This window comes from Xenopus laevis, chromosome 4S (genome assembly GCF_017654675.1).
Source record: "Xenopus laevis strain J_2021 chromosome 4S, Xenopus_laevis_v10.1, whole genome shotgun sequence".
Taxonomy (NCBI): domain Eukaryota; kingdom Metazoa; phylum Chordata; class Amphibia; order Anura; family Pipidae; genus Xenopus; species Xenopus laevis.
In genome coordinates, this window is record NC_054378.1 from 6017034 (window position 1) to 6033889 (window position 16856).

General features: G+C 40.2%; 1 protein-coding gene across 1 annotated transcript in view; it reads right to left on the minus strand.

Moving 5' to 3' along the window:
- Positions 1-15488: 15488 nt before the first annotated feature.
- Positions 15489-16856, minus strand: part of ppp6r3.S (protein phosphatase 6 regulatory subunit 3 S homeolog) — a gene marked incomplete in the record, with an annotated part of 61767 nt that continues 60399 nt past the window's right edge. Inside the window, 1 exon segment of the mRNA NM_001091424.1 lies at positions 15489-15814. Coding sequence (NP_001084893.1) covers positions 15763-15814 — 52 coding nt within the window.

The window sequence follows — 16856 nt, forward strand, 5'->3', positions numbered from 1 at the left end:
GCAGAAACACACGGTAAGATTTGGGGAGATTTACTCACCTGGCAACAAATCGCCTCTTCGAGCGACTAATCTCCCTGAACTGCCTTTCCGCCGGCTAAAATTTAAATCGCCAACGGGGTGGCACTCGGAACGTTTTGTTTTCCAAAGTCGCCTCACGAGAGGAGTGCCATCCCGCCGGCAGTTTAGATACCCGACGGAGCCAGTGCGGGGAGATTAGTCAACCGAAGAAGAGGCGTTTTGTCATCGGGCGACTAAATCTCCCCGAATCTTAGCGTGTGCATTTACCCTTAGGGCAGAAACACACGGTAAGATTTGGGGAGATTTACTCACCTGGCAACAAATCGCCTCTTCGAGCGACTAATCTCCCTGAACTGCCTTTCCGCCGGCTAAAATTTAAATCGCCAACGGGGTGGCACTCGGATCACTTCGGCTTTCCGAATTTGCCTGAATTTTCCTCGTCAGGCAACTTCGGGCGACTTCAGAAAACAAATCATTCTGAGTGCCATCCCGCCGGCGGGAAGGCAGTTTGGAGAGATTAGTCGCCTTAAGAAGATTAGATTCTAGCCGACGGAGCCAGTGCGGGGAGATTAGTCAACCGAAGAAGAGGCGATTTTGTCGTCGGGCGACTAAATCTACCCGAATCTTAGCATGTGAACCTACCCTTAGGGCAGAGACACACGGGAAGATTCGGGGAGATTTAGTCACCCGGCAACAAATCGCCTCTTCTTCGGGCGACTAATCTCCCCGAAATGCCTACCGCTGGCTAGAATCGAAATCACTGGCGGGACAGCATTCGGATGGCTTTGACTTTCTGAAGTCGCCCGAAGTTTCCTCGTGAGGCAACTTTGGAAAACGAAGCGTTCCAGTGCCATCCCGCCGCTGATTTACATTCCAGCCGACGGGAGACAGTTCGGGGAGATTAGTCGCCCGAAGAAGAAGAATGCCGTCTGTGGGCTGAACGTAGACTTTGTATAAAACTTATTGCTGCTGAAATGTCATCTACGTGTTACAAGGGCTTCCGAAATGTGTTCGAGAACCATAGAGTCTGTAGAATCGTCTGCCCAACTCGTTTTCATTTATTTGGGGGACAGATGGGCATTATTCTCTTATTCTCATAATGAAATAATCCATTCATTTGCTCCGATAACCTTAAATAGGTTTGGCTCCAGGACTTGAGCTTCAGTGACAAACGCATGGACACACCACGACGCTCGGCAAAAGATTTTTTTGGTGATTGTATAATTTTTTTGCTTTAATCTCGGCACTAAACTAAATGCAGGGAGCTAGCAATCTAGTCGTTTTTATATTGACGCTGCCTGGAGAGTATAAAAGCCTTAGACAATAACCACGTGGCTGGAGCTGACGTGTCTCCGGAGGTTACAAGTACTTGAATTACATATAAAACTTAATGTATTTAGTGTGCGTCATATTTTATCACTGTATAGATATGTATCAAAGTCTCGACGCGTTTGGAATCGCATAGGCTGCGTTTTTCAAGATGAACGTGGCACTATATGAGCTTGACGAGTTTTTCCGTGGGCGGGATTTACTCGGTTGATCCGCCGATTCGGTATCAGAGGTTAACGTGCACTAGTGCCTTATATATATGAAGGCGTGTAATGTAGGAAGTGTGTGTGAACGTGGCACAGAACCTATGAAGGTATCTAGACCCGTCTTAAAGGGATACTGTCATATTTTTTTTTTTTTTTTTAAAACGCATCGGTTAATAGTGCTGCTCCAGCAGAATTCTGCACTGAAATCCGTTTCTCAAAAGAGCAAACAGATTTTTTTATATTTAATTTTGAAATCTGACATGGGGCTAGACATATTGTCAGTTTCCCAGCTGCCCTCAATCATGTGACTTGTGCTCTGATAAACTTTACTCTTTACTGCTGTAAAAAAAAAAATGTGAATATCGAAACTGATCATGTACTGTCTCTTTAAAAATTCGACTTTAACCATTCGCCATCGAATCTAATTAGCCTATGGGGGACCTCCTAGAACCAATTTGGAGTCAATTGGTGGATTTCGAGAAATCAATGTTTTTTTTTTGTAAAAAAAAGTTCTAACCGAATTTGATCGAATGTGCAGTTACTTAGATTCGTACGACTCTCAACTCGAATAAAAAAAGACCAAAATGACGAAAACTAACCTATTCACTTGAAAACGAAAAACTTCAGTTGGTCTTTTTTTATTCTAATTTTGAGTTGATGAGAGTTTAAAAAAAAAAAAAACCACCGTCACCTCGAAATTCGACCCTTGATAAATCTGCCCCTAGGGGTGCAGTGAAACGATGATTTGGTGGAGATTTGTAACAGGTTTGAGCCAATATGTTGAGTATTTTTATTGGAAGCGCAAGGTTTTATTGATTGAATGTAAATTACAGTCCTTTAGCAATTAAAGGGCAAGTTATCTGGGGCACAGATGATTGGTCTTTGTTATCTGGTCAGAACTTACTGTGCGTCTATAAGTCTATTATGTGGGATTTTTTTGATAGATGGTATTTCCAGATAACAGATCCCATATATGAAGGTGACTGCTGAACCCACTAAAGCTCTGCGTTCATTCGGTCACAACACATCTGGGCATTTAGTTTTGCTTTTATGGTTTTTTTTTCTAGATATTTAAATAGAAATATTTAAGCAGTTGACTGTTTAGTTTTGTTATTATGCATAACTTTATTTAAAGGCCCCCCCCCCAACAACCCCAGATTTTTTTTTTTTTTAACACCCTCCGAACTGTTATTGTCAACGTAGATTGCCAGAAAGGAAAAAAACGTCTCCTTGTTCATCATTATGAACCATTATTCTTAAAGGGATAGCTCACCCTAAAAGGATAAGTAAACCTTTAAAATAAGTGAATGTAAAAATCATGAGGGTGGTATTTTAAGATATTTTGCAGTTTACAGTCATTATTTATTTTGTTTTTATTCCAAGATATTAAGGGATACATGTACTGTTAATATGAATGAATTTTGTTCCAACAGCTCCACCTGCTGGTCAGTTTCCCACCAGTCTGACCACCAAGTAGTCAAGGAAGTTGTCAGAAGAAAAAAAGAGGCTGCTCTGATGTTCTTCTGCTTAGGAAAGATGTGAGAAAGGTTTCTAATTGTTTTCCTAAGCAGAAGAACATCAGAGCAGCCTCTTTCTTTCTCCTGACAACTTCCTTGACTACTTGGTGGTCAGACTGGTGGGAAAATGACCAGCAGGTGGCGCTGTTGGAACAAAATTCATTCATATTAACAATACATGTATCCTTTAATTTCTTGGAATCAAAACAAAATAAATAATGAATGTAAATTGCAAAATATCTTAGAATAGCATTCTCTTCAATATTACATTAAATTATTTTAAAGATTTACTTATCCTTTACTTGAGCTAGATCAAAATTTACTGTGCTCCTCTGAGCACTTTAGCACTTTACATACAGTTTTTACATTGAGTGGTTTCTGTGATATTTGCTGTTCTAGACTGCTAACGGCAGGCCGAGCCGACTGGGCACCCTAGGAAACCTGGTCAGCTAACCCCACCCCCCGTATGCGCCATAATGGAAGGGGCGGGAGGTTGTGGCGAGCGACAGAGGGGCGAGAGGTAAGAACGACAGAGAGGAGTGAATCCAGACTAGGGGTAGGCCGACACCAGGCCCAGACTGGCAATCTGTAGGTTCTGGCAAATTCCAGATGGGCTGTTGTATGGTTCCATAGAAAGGTAGGTGCCTTTTCTACCTACCCCTAGATCCGGCCCTGCTAACGGCAGACTGTTGGCTCAGCCACTCTCTTTCAGAGACCCTAGAGTTAAATGACTGCAGCTGGTGCAGAGTTATTGCCGACTGCACTTTCAAAAACAGCTGCTGAACTGAAAGCCTGGTATTAGCAGTCTAAAACCGCAAATATCTGAGTAATCTCTCAATGCAGAAATCAATGCGTCAAACATCAAACCGCAAATATCTGAGTAATCTCTCAATGCAGAAATCAATGCGTCAAACATCAAACGTGTTTAGGAAAAAAACACTAAGTAAGTAGGTTTACATCAAATTCATTTTCTGGGGTTTAGATCCCCTTTAAACCTCAATAAATCCCTAAAAAAGGACAGGGCTTCCTGGGAAATTATATATATATATATATATATATAGGAATATTTGGAGAATGAAAGAAATTGCAGATCATTTTGGAAACTGTAGTTCCTTACGTGGGTAGGAGGTGCATCTTAAATATTTCAAAAGAACGTGGGAAATAAACTCCGAGTTCTGTATGCAAATCTAACAATGGAGGAGTCTAACTGTAACTACCATCCTCACTATTTATTTAACGGTCAACTCATGCGTCGTGAATTTAGAATGACTTAATACAATCTCTCTCTTTTTTTTATTATTCATTGTAATTTCAGTCTGACACCCTCAGGTTTCACATTTAGGGGCAGATTTATCAAAGGTCGAAGTGAAAATTTAAATTAAAAAAAATCAAATTTCGAGCTAATTTTTGTGTACCTCGACTAGGGAATAGTCCAAATTCGATTCGAAAAATTCGACTTCGATCATCCGCCATCTAACACCTGGCGAATCGCTGCTTTAGCCTACGGGGGACCTCCTAGAACCTATTTTGAGTCAATTGGTGGACTTTGAAAAATCGAAAGTTGTTTTGGAAAAACTTTGAATCGAATTAGATTGAACGCGCTGATACTTCGATTCGTATGATTAGAATTCGAACGAATACGGATCTATTCAGCCAAAAACAAACTTTGATTTAATTTCTGTTGGTCTTTTTGAATTTAAATTTCGAAGTTTTTCAAATTGGTAATTTCGACCCTTGATAAATCTGCCCCTTAGTGGTTTTTCTTTTGAGTGGATCTGGAGACCACATTGGGTGGGGGGATTCTTTATCAATGTATGTGAATGTTTTTGCCACACGTAGAGGTCGTTTTTTTTTTATTTTTAAGGAGAGCAGTAAATTTAATTTAATTGTGTAGTTAAGAATTCCTATTTAATACAATAAATGACTATGTAACTAGTAACTACATTGTGCTCTTGGGAGGACGTTGTAGAAAGACTGAGTAATTGGAAGTAGGTTGTCATCAATAAACACATTCATTTAACTTTTCTTAAGCGTTTCTCTTTATTATTAGCAGATTTTGTGCATGGAGCAATTATATGAGCTTATCGAAGGCTATTCCATTCGATATCATCGGTTTGACGCCTGTACGATAGTGATGTGCAGGCCGACCCCATACCTGTGGGTCAGGTGGGTTTGGGCCAATCTTGCACGGATTCTTCGTGGATGCCGACTTCTGGGTAGAGTCCTGCAGCGGGTACCCCCCAAAAACCTGCAGTACCCTGCAGGTTGCGAGTAGAAGTTCCTTGGTGCGGGTCGGGCCACGGGTCTTCTCAATAGTGATTCTTACTACTTTTTTCTGATCACGTCTACTTCCGATGATGTCACTTCCGGTTTACAACGACAGCACTTCCTGATTCTTGATGGTCAGCAGGTCCAGGTTGCGGATAAGGTACTTGCAGGTTGGGTAGCAGGACCAAGCGGGTAAGAATACGGGTTGCGGATTGTAGGTTCCAAAAAATGGACCCTCGCAGGACTCTACTTCCAGGTTCGTCTTTTATAGACGCTGCGCCTGCTTGTCCCACCACTTTTGTGATGTCATCGGCGGCGTGGGTCTATAAAAGCAACCCGGAAGTGCGGATGCGGACTGGGCCGACGGGACACCGGGAAAAAACCCGGTGGGCCCCACCAGCCCAGATCCGAACCCACTCTGGAGCTCCTGGGCAGCGGGCTGCCGGCAACCGGGCCCACCAGATTTTTTCCCAGTGTCCCACCAGCCCAGTCCAACCCTGCCAAGAGAACATCAAGGGCCCACTCTCACAACAATTTGGTATAAACCAGGTTAAATATAATTAGGGATTCACCGAATCAAGAATTCGGGCAGGATTCTGCCATTTTCAGCAGGATTCGGGCAGGCCGAACCTAATCCTAATTTGCATATGCAAATTAGGGGCGGTGAGGGAAATAGCGTGACTTTTTGTCACAAAACAAGGAAGTAAAACATTTTCCCCTTCCCACTCCTAATTTGCATATTCAAATTAGGATTCGGCCGAATCTTTTGCGAGGGATTCGGCCGAATCCAAAATAGTGGATTTGGTGCATCCCTAAATAAATAATAGGTCTCTCATAGACCTATTGTAGAAATAAGAAGGGCTGATGGGAACTTAGTGGCTGGGAGTCACCATGCCTGGGGCCCACCAGGAATTCCTCCAGGACTGGCCTCCTAATGGCATTTGATAGACACAATGATGTCAACAGGCTTAAAGCAAAGTTGGACTTGGGTGCAGAGGAATCAAGAATAAACAAGAATCCCTGGGAATGGCAAACTCACAAAGAATTTGCTTTAGGAACGGAGATACAAAATGATACCCAGTAGTAGAGCATTTTGTATTTAAAGGAGAACTAAACCCTAAAACCCAATGACTAAAAAAATGACATTTTATATAGTGAACTTATTGCACGAAACTAAAGTTTGAGCTTGTCAATAGCAGCAATGATCCAGGACTTCAAACTTGTCACAGGGGGTCACCATCTTGGAAAGTGTCTGTGACACTCAGTGGGCTCTGATTGGCTGTTGAGAAGCTGAAGGAAAAACTAAATAAAGCAAAACCACAAATAAAAATGAAGACCAGTTGCAAATTGTCTCAGAATATCAATGCCTTCCTCTGCAGTGGCAATTTTTTATGAGTTCCACCTCCTTTTCCAATTATAAACATAATTGGAAAAGGAGGTGGAACTCATAAAAAATTGTGATAACTCCAGATAACGGATCCCATACCTGTACTGAGAATATGGTAAGTACAGAAACTGCTATCGATTTATTGAACATCAGAAAAAAAAACGAGATGAAGGAGTTAGGGGAAATAAAAAAAGACTAATCTCGGCTAAAGAATAATTAAATAATGACGGAAATACAAAAAGTAATACAAACTGGAGGAGAGGCCAAAACGGTTTTGATTTTCCATTAACCAAAAGAAGGAAAGAAATAACATTTCACATTTCTGCTGATGGACCAACTCTACTGTCAGAGGAGGTGCAACTGTCATATGACCACGTTTAGGGCTGAAGATGCAGCTACTGGTCCTGCAACTGTCCGTTTAGGGCTGAAGATGCAGCTACTGGTCGAATATTGTGACTTCACGGTTGAAATGTGTTGACGTTTAACAGAAGACAAATGGGGTAATTGACAAAGGGTAATACACTAGAAGATCCGTTCATTGGATGAGGTAAATGCGGGATTGGGTGGGGGAAAAATCAAACCTGCTAGATAAGAGATCCGGGTGATTTTTGGGCACAATCATATTGAAAGCAAAAACCTGCCCATTAGTGATGGGCGAATAAATTTGCCTGGCACAAATTTACGGCGAATTTCCGCATTTCGCCACCAGCGAATAAATTCGCGAATCTCCCGTGAAAATTCTCCGGCGTCAATTTCTGATTTTCACAAATTTTTCGTCAAAATGTCCGATTTTCACAAATTTTTTTGTGAAAACCTTCAAATGTAATGATTTTTGAGTGAAATCCTTCAAATGTCACGATTTTTGAGTGAAATCCTTCAAATGTCACGATTTTTGAGTGAAATCCTTCAAATTTCAAGATTTTTGAGTGGAACGTCCGATTTTCTAGATTTAGTGAAAACCTTCACATTTCACAATTTTTGAGTGAAATCCTTCACATTTCACGATATTTGTGTGAAAATGTTTCACGAGTTTTTTGTAAAAACGTTCAAATTTCACTATTTTTTCGGCAACATTCCGATTTCACAATTTTTTTGCTGTGCCGCAAATTTTGCTGGAAATTCGCAATTTTTCCGGTGAAGTGGGAGAAATTCGCCCATCTCTACTGCCCATGTATTGTCACCTTTAGGGCAGAGACACACGCTGCGTTCGAGATTTTAGCGACAAATTACTTCTAAGGGCGACTAATCTCCCCAAACTGCCTCCCCGCCAGCTAGAAGTGTAAATCGCCGGCGGGATGTCACTTGGAACGCTTCGTTTTCCAAAGTTGCCTCACGAGGAAAGTTCGGGCAACTTCAGAGAGCTGAAGTGATCCAAGTGCCATCCCACCAGTGATTTACATTCTAGCCGGCGGGGAGGCAGTTCGGGGAGATTAGTCGCCCGAAGAAGAAACGATTTGTCGCAGGATGACTAATCTCCCGAAATAGCAGCTTGTCTCTGCCCTAAACATTCTGTACATTGTTTTTTCTACGCTTGTTCCCGGTAGAGGAAGATTTTATTTTTCTCTGCGACTTTTTGTTTAAAGTGGACATTTAGGGGGGAATGTAATTAAAGTCGCAAAGAGAAAAACAATTGGCACCAATAAGAATAAAAATCCACATCTCGCAATGTAATATTCTTCCTTAAACTATTATTGTATTGCCAATTTTAATTGGGAATTTTAATCTCACTCTTAAAAAGTGCTTTTGGAGCAAACATAACGACTTTTTCAGTAAGAAATTTTTACTACATTCACTGCGCATTGGCGCAAATGATAAAATTTGCAAACGATCTCCCGCTGTCGGAAGTGGTCGCTAAACAGTTTCCGCGTTCGCAAAAGCTATATTAGATTCGCGCAAAGGCATCATTTTTCGCATTGCGAATATTTTTTCCGTTACCGACTTTTATTACATTCCCGTTAACGTTTTATTTTCATTGGATTGCTATGTAATAATCCTTGTCTTTTATTATGTGGACTTCATTTTTATTTGTGGTTTTGAATTATTTAGCTTTTCGTTCAGCTCTCCAGTTTGCAGGCATCAGTTTCTAGGGTTCAAGTTACCCTAGCAACCTGTCACTGGTCTAAAGGAGAGACTGGAATAGGAAAGGGGCTGAATAGAAAGTTAAGATAATAAAATGCAGCAATGACATTAAAATTGTAGCCTCACAGAGCAATAGTTTTTGGCTGCTGGGGTCGGTGACCCCCTTTTGAAAACAAGTTAGACAGTGGGGATAATTTGCATTGTATGCTAGTCTAAAGCAAAAGATCCTATTGTACGAATCGAGGATTCGTACAATTTTCGGACCGTGTGTGGAGAGTGCCGACATTTTTCGTCGGGCGGAGATCGGTCAGGTTTGATTTTGTCCCGACCGATCCCGCTGGAGCCCATTGCGCTCTCATCGTAATCTGATCGTAGGGCTGAACGTTCAGATTATTACCCCCGATATAGTTAGTGGCATATCAGAGAAAGATCCGCTCGCCAAACGAGCGGATCTTCGCTTCTATGGCCACCTTAAAGCTGGCCATACACGGGCCGATAAAATCTGCCGACAGACCGAGTCAGCTGTATATCAGCCTGTGCGTGGGGCTCTCCGTCGGGCTTCCCCGATCAATATCTGGCTAAAAGTCGGCAAGATGTCGATCGGGCAGGTTAAAAATCCCGTCGGATTGGGGCCGCATCTGTGCGTGTATGCGGCCCCGCGATCCAACCGCCCGTATTGGCAGCATCATGATCCGATCTTTGGGCCCTAGGACCCACGATCGGATCAGCCCGATATCGCCCACCTCAATGTGACCATATTGGGGAGAGATCCGCGTGTTTGACGACATTGCCAAAATCTCTCCGTGTATGGCCACCTTTAGAAGATACTTGCAGGTCCCCCAGTCTTTGGGGTGGAATTACAAATTGCAATGATCACCTCTTTAAAAATCAACTGAACACATTCCCCACACACTGTGCCATTCCCTAGAGCTGCAGGCGGAACTGAAGTTGTCCTTATACAAACGGTAGTGATCAGCCTTCATATAAATACATCAAATCCAAATGAACATCTAATGATCTCATAACAGTTATGCAGGTATGGGACCTGTTATCCAGAAACCTGGGGTTTTCGGGATAAACTGATATTTCTGTCATTTGGATCTTCATACCTTAAGTCTACTAGAAAATCATGTAAATATTAAATAAACCCAATAGGCTGGTTTTGCTTCCAATAAGGATTAATTATATCTTAGTTGGGATCAAGTTCAAGCTACTGTTTTATTATTACAGAGAAAAAGGAAAACATTTTTAAAAATGTGGATTATTAGAATAAAATGGAGTCTACGGGAGACAGCCTTTCTGTTATTGGGAGGTTTCCGAATAATGGATCCCATACCTGTAGTAGTATTACAATTAAAACTTTGGAATGAAAGGCTATGACTCAGGGGGTTATTTACTAAACTTTGAATGCAAAAAAAAATCATGAAAACATTTTATTTAATAAAATTGGACTAATAAATTCCGAAATAAAACCCCGTGGATGGAAAAGTCAGGATCTGGAAATCCAGCATCTCAGACCTGCCGAGGTTGCATATTATTTACTAAACTTTGAATGCAAAAAAAAATCAGGAAAAAAATTTATTTAATAAAATTGGACTTATAAATTCCGAAATAAAACCCCCGTAGATGGAAAAGTCAGAATCTGGAAATCCAGCAACCTGTCGAGGTTGCATATAAGTCAATGGGAGAAGTCCCAATGATTTTTTGATGTGCGCTGGGTTTTGTTCAATACCTCGAGTTTTCATGTGAAAATTCCAATAAAATCGTGAAAATCGGATGGGAAAAAAAAAATGTATTTTTTTTCCCGCAAAGCAAGTTTTCGGGAAAATATAATAATAAATAAGCATAAAAAAAACCAGAGCGGATTTTATCGGAGTTTGTAGCAAAAAAATATTGAGATAAATGTGGACTTTGATAAATAACCCCCTACGTGTTTGTAAGACAAAATGCATAAGGCTGTGGACATAATAAACCGTTTTACCTTCCTTCAACTGCCTGATGGAAGATTGTCTTCATTTCGAGTGCCTGTTCCATTGTTTGAACACGAGTACCTTACAGGAATTGAAAAGGATAACTCTGTGCTTTAATCTGGCCGTAGACGCATTGATCCGAGCGTACGAATCGAGGATTCGTACGATTTTCGGAAAGGGGTGTGGAGAGTCCCGGCTGATCTGTTCTTTAACTACTTTATTTGATCGGAATGGTAAGACTTCGATCTGAATGGTTAGTGACGGGTCGGCAGATGGGAAATCCGATCGGATGATTCGTACGATCGGATCTTTGCGTCTATGGCCAGCTGTACAAGAGAACTAAAATCTTAAAGGAGAAGGAAAGCTACGGAGGGATTTTATTGCCAATAGATTAGCTGCAATAGTGCAAGCTAGAATGCTATATTTATTCTGTAGAATGATTTACCATACCTGAATAAAAAGCTCTAGAAGCTCTCTGTTTGTTTAGGATAGTAGCTGCCATATTAGCTTGTTGTGACATCACTTCCTGCCTGAGTCTCTCCCTGCTCTGGGCTCAGATTACAGTAGAGAAGGGGGGGGGGGAGAGGAGCAAACTGAGCATGCTCAAGCCCAGGGCAATGAGGTTTAAGCTGAAGGGAGGAAGTCTGATACAGAAGCCCATGAGTACACAATAGAAGGAAAGAAATGCAGTGTTTCTTTTGACAGAGGACTCAGAGCAGCATTACTTTGGGGGTTTACTGGTATATTTAGATGGAACTTTCTGTTACGGCTTACTTAGTTTTAACCTTTCCTTCTCCTTTAAACAAAGATGTGGAGTAGAAACACAAAGCATTGCTTCTTTCACCAGCTCACTATCACAAAAGCTCTTTAAAGATAAAAATGCTCCCGAGAAGCTCACCATCTTGGTTGTGTAGATTTAAAGCACAAGCTCTGGGCTCAGTTTGGTATTTATAGAAAAAATAATTCACAATAGAAGCTAACTAGTAATTTATTCAGATTACATGACAGCTCACTAAATAACCGCATTCTACATCAGAATTGAACAGTCGCCCACTAGCACCGGTTACTAGGACAGACAAACCCTATATAAATCTTACTTTCCACTTGATGACTTGTGATGACTGCTAAGCTTAAAGGGGAACTATCGTCAAAATTAAAATGTAACATAAGCTTCATCATACTGAAATAAGTAACTTTCTAAATACAATCAATTAAATATTCTGCATTGTTTCTGAAATAATCAAGTTTATGTTCACTATTCCTCTCTCAGCATCTGTTTCTCTTCATTCTCTCTTCATTCAGCAGATCGTTGATCCAATATATCTTATAGGGGGGCTCCTTTTGCCTAGAAGATGTATTAGAGGTCACTCTATTAAACTCACCAGACATCATGTCTCTCTACATGCAGAATTTGTTAGATTTTGTTTGTACTGGAATCATACCTCCCAACATTTTGGAAGTAAAAAGAGGGACAAAATTGTTTTTCCCACGCAGCAATTTTTTTGACCACACCCCTTTCTGTGGCCACACCCCCTAATTACCATGTTTGTTTTACAACATTTGGCAGGTTATGAAAGTTTGAAAATATTTCTCCTTATCTAAACTGTGTTTTTGTGTCTCAAAATTGTTACAAAGTATCTTATTTGCACCTGTTAGCTGTTCTGGGCTCTCTGCTAAAAGCCAATTAAGTGAGAAACGTTGTTTCTTTTTCTGGCTGTTCAGTGCAGAGAAAAGAGGGACTTTCCAGTGCAAATGAGGGACTGCGGGTTGAGCTGTCAAAAGAGGGACTGTCCCTCCGAAAAAGGGACAGTTGGGAGGTATGCTGGAATCAGTTATTTGAGTGAGCTCTAATACATCTGCTAGGAAAGGAGCCCCCTTATAAGATATATTGGATCTAACTGTCAATGAATATCTGACACCCAACTGCTGCATGAAGACAGAATGAAGGGAAACAGATGCTGAGAGAGGAATAGTGAATATAAACTTGATTATTTCAGAAACAATGCAGAATTGATTGTATTTAGAAAGCTTCTTATTTCAGTATGAGGAAGCTTATATTAAATTTTCATTTTCGCGATAGTTCCCCTTTAACGTCTCAACCGCTGCCCAGAACACACTGAGCATGTGCAACTGTCACCTTACAATCAAAACATGGCCTAACACAATCCAAGATGGTGAGCTCCTGTGAACATGTTTAAAGGCCTCAATAATTATTGTTCTAGGGCTGCTGAACCTCTTTCTGCTGGTACAGGAATGGGACCGGTTAACCAGAGAGCTCCGGGGATCTGGAGTTTTCCTGAATTGTTTTGCCTCCAATAAGGATTAAATTATACCTTGGGACCAAACACAAGGTACCGCTTTATTATTATTGCAAAATAAACGTTTGATTTATTTCATTAAAATGAAATCTATGAGAGATTGTTCTGGATAAAGGGTTTCTGGATAACGAATCCCATACCTGTACAGGAAGTTCAGTTGTAAGATACAAGCTTCAATTTTTTAGGAGTAGTAAGTTAATAACGAAGAGACACTCGCAGGATGGACAATGAATTTACAGTAAAAAAAAAAAAAAAAGCCAAAAGCAGGTTTTCATTTTTATTTTCGTATGCAATGTAATGCTTAGGCACGTTGCATGGGATTCTAAAATTGTTGGCCACCGTTTAAGAGCGACTTGTTCATCTCACTACTGGTAAGGAGAGAGGCCTCAAACAATAGAAAACAAACAAAATGGATTCACATATACTATAAAGGATAAGTAAACCTTTAAAATAAGTGAATGTAAAAATGATGTGGGGGCTTGTTCTAAGAAAATTTGCAATTTATATTCATTATTTATTTTGTTTTGATTCCAAGATATTAAGGGATACATGTGCTGTTAATATGAATGAATTTTGTTACAACAGCGCCACCTGCTGGTCAGTTTCCCACCAGTCTGACCACCAAGTAGTCAAGGAAGTTGTCAGGAGAAAGAAAGAGGCTGCTCTGATGTTCTTCTGTTTAGGAAAGATGTGAGAAAAAGTTTTCTTATATTATTTCTAAGCAGAAGAACATCAGAGGCTCTTTCTTTCTCCTGACAACTTCCTTGACTACTTGGTGGTCAGACTGGTGGGAAACTGACCAGCAGGTGGCGCTGTTGTAACAATGTTCATTCATATTAACAGCACATGTATCCCTTAATATCTTGGAATAAAAAGAAAATAAAGTGCTTAGAACAGCACTCTCATCAATGTTACACTTATTTTAAAGGTTTCCTTATCCTTTAAGGACACGTGCGAGATTTGGGCACAACCTCGGCACCGGTTTGTGGCGACGCCGATTTTCCTGCTTCCGGAAGGCAGACTGGGTTTGCAAAGGAATACAGAATATAAATTACATAGAATTCGTTTTCAGAATCACTACCCTACGTACAAACCAGTTGCAAACAGAAGAGGGAAAAACAGGTTTGAAAAACTTTTTTTCTATGAAAAAGTTCACAAAAAAAAAAAAAAAAAGTGGGCGTGCATTGATGCCACGTTAAATCTGATCTTGATAATAACAGGTATAATCATGCACTGTTAAAGGAAAAAAAAAAATTTAAAAAAATCAGTGCAAGCATTAAATTTAAAGGACTAGTAACATCAAATTTTTTCTTTTATTAAAAAATGAGTTAGTGTAGAACATAAAAAAAAAAAACCACAAAGACGTATTAAACTTTCAAATCGCTAAGTCTTTATTAAGAAATAACTTACCGAAACTCCGCTTGTGCTTCTCTTCAGAAAAGGCGACGATCGATCTTTCTGCACTCGATTTCTCCTCCCTGCTTTCCTTATAGGAGATAGTCAGGGAGGAGAAATCCAGTGCCGCACGATGGGTCGCAAGCAGAGTTTCAGTAAGTTATTTCTTAATAAAGACATATCGATTTAAACGTTAAATGGTTTTTTTTCGTTGTACACCAAGTCTTTATTAAGAAATAACCTACCAAAACTCTGCTTGCGCTCCTCTTAAGAAAAGGCGTCAATCCATCGTGCGGCACTCTATTTCTCCTCCCTGGCTATATCCTATAAGGAAGGAAGGGAGGAGAAATCGAGTGCCGCACGATGGATCACTGATCGCCTTTTCTGAAGAGGAGCGCAAGCGGTGTTTCGGTAAGTAATTTCTTAATAAAGACGTAACGATTTAAAAGTTTAATATGTCTTTTTTTTTACGTTTTACGCAAAAAGTTGATGTTACTAATCCTTTAAATCTAAAACAGTCAAAATATTAAAATGGGGGCAGGGCCAGAAAAATACTGGGCAAGTAAAATCCTTTGAAAATGGTACTAAAGGCTAAACGTAGCTTAAAGGTTTATAACTATAAACACATTTTATGGCCTGAAATAAATATTTAAAATGATTTGGATGTGAATGGAAAAAAAAAAAAAGAATTCACCAGTTACCGCGGGGAGCTTGCCGTGAAATGAGAAATATCCAAACATTTGCCGAAGAATGTATCCAAGTGAACATACCTGCTTCTCTGAAAGAAAACTGAATTTTATAAAAGATGGAAGAAGAAAAAAAAGGAACGGTATGAGAACTGGTAAATACTTTGGTCACACTAATTGTCAAATAGTTATGTTCAATAGGTTAGATCTGTGTATACACTGTATAAAAACTATTTTTACAACCATTTTAACCATAGTATCACTATTACTGAAGTGGTGAGTTCTTATTTCACAGGGCGCCAGGTTTTTGTCTTTTTTTTAGAACAATACAATATAAACATACACAAAAAGTCTTATTTGTCAATGTGCGATTGGTTTTTTTTTTTTGTTTTTGTTTTTACACTGTACAACACCTTAAAATCAAAAAAGGGAAAAAAAAAAAAAAATGTTGCTGGTCCTGATCCCTTGCAAAGTTAGTGCAGCAGTGACTGGCTTTGACAGGCATTTTTCCCCCGAAATCCTCAAGTCGGCTATTTAAATCCCCTGTGGATATCAGTCAGCAGTCTTCAACTTGGCAACAGGTATCGCATCATACTGGCCCATTTGCTGAAGCTCCATCTAACGCGATTTGTTCCGAGATTCTAGAAGCAAAAGGAAATTTCTGGTGTTAGAATAGTGAATGTTCTATTTCTAAGACGTCCTACCATAATCATTAGCAACGCTCCTCAACATGCGCACAGATTCATCACAAAAATGTTGGGTAAAAATGTTATCCCCAACCAAAGGTGTGGGCTAATAGAGCCCGCATTCCGGTTGGGGATAACCGTAGTTTATTTAAAGGATAAGTAAACCTTTAAAATAAGTGAATGTAAAATTGACGAGGGGGCTATTCTAAGCACTTTTGTCATTTACATTCATTATTTATTTTGTTTTTATTCCAAGATATTAAGGGATACATGTACTGTAAAATGAATTTTGTTATACCAGCGCCACCTGCTGGTCAGTTTCCCACCAGTCTGACCACCAAGTAGTCAAGGAAGTTGTCAGGTGAGAGAAAGAGGCTGCTCTGATGTTCTTCTGCTTAGGAAAGATGTGGGAAAGGTTTTTATTTTTTCCTAAGCAGAAGAACATCAGCCTCTCTTTCTTTCTCCTGACAACTTCCTTGACTACTTGGTGGTCAGACTGGTGGGAAACTGTCCAGCAGGTGGCGCTGTTGTAACAAAATTCATTAATATTTACAGCACACGTATCCCTTAATATCTTGGAATAAAAACAAAAATAATGAATGTAAATTACAAAAGTGCTTAGAACAGCCCCCTCATCAATTTTATTTTCACTTATTTAAAAAGGTTTTCTTATCCTGCCCCCACCAGCGCTACGCTACCCACACCAGGAGAAAGCTCCTGGTAGAGTCCTGCGCGGAACCAATTTCTAAGACCCAGACCCGACCGTGCAACCCGCATATTTTCCCACTTTGATCCACTACCCGATCTGCAACTGCCTTATCCGCAACCTGACCCTCAACGCACCGACCACCATCAAACAGGAAGTGATGTTGCTGCAAACCAGAAGTGACATCATCAAAAGTGGGTGGGGCAGAAGCAAGTTTTGTAAAACTTTAAAAGGAGTAAAATACAGACAATATTACATAAGATAAGAAATTTAGATGAGACCCACAACCCA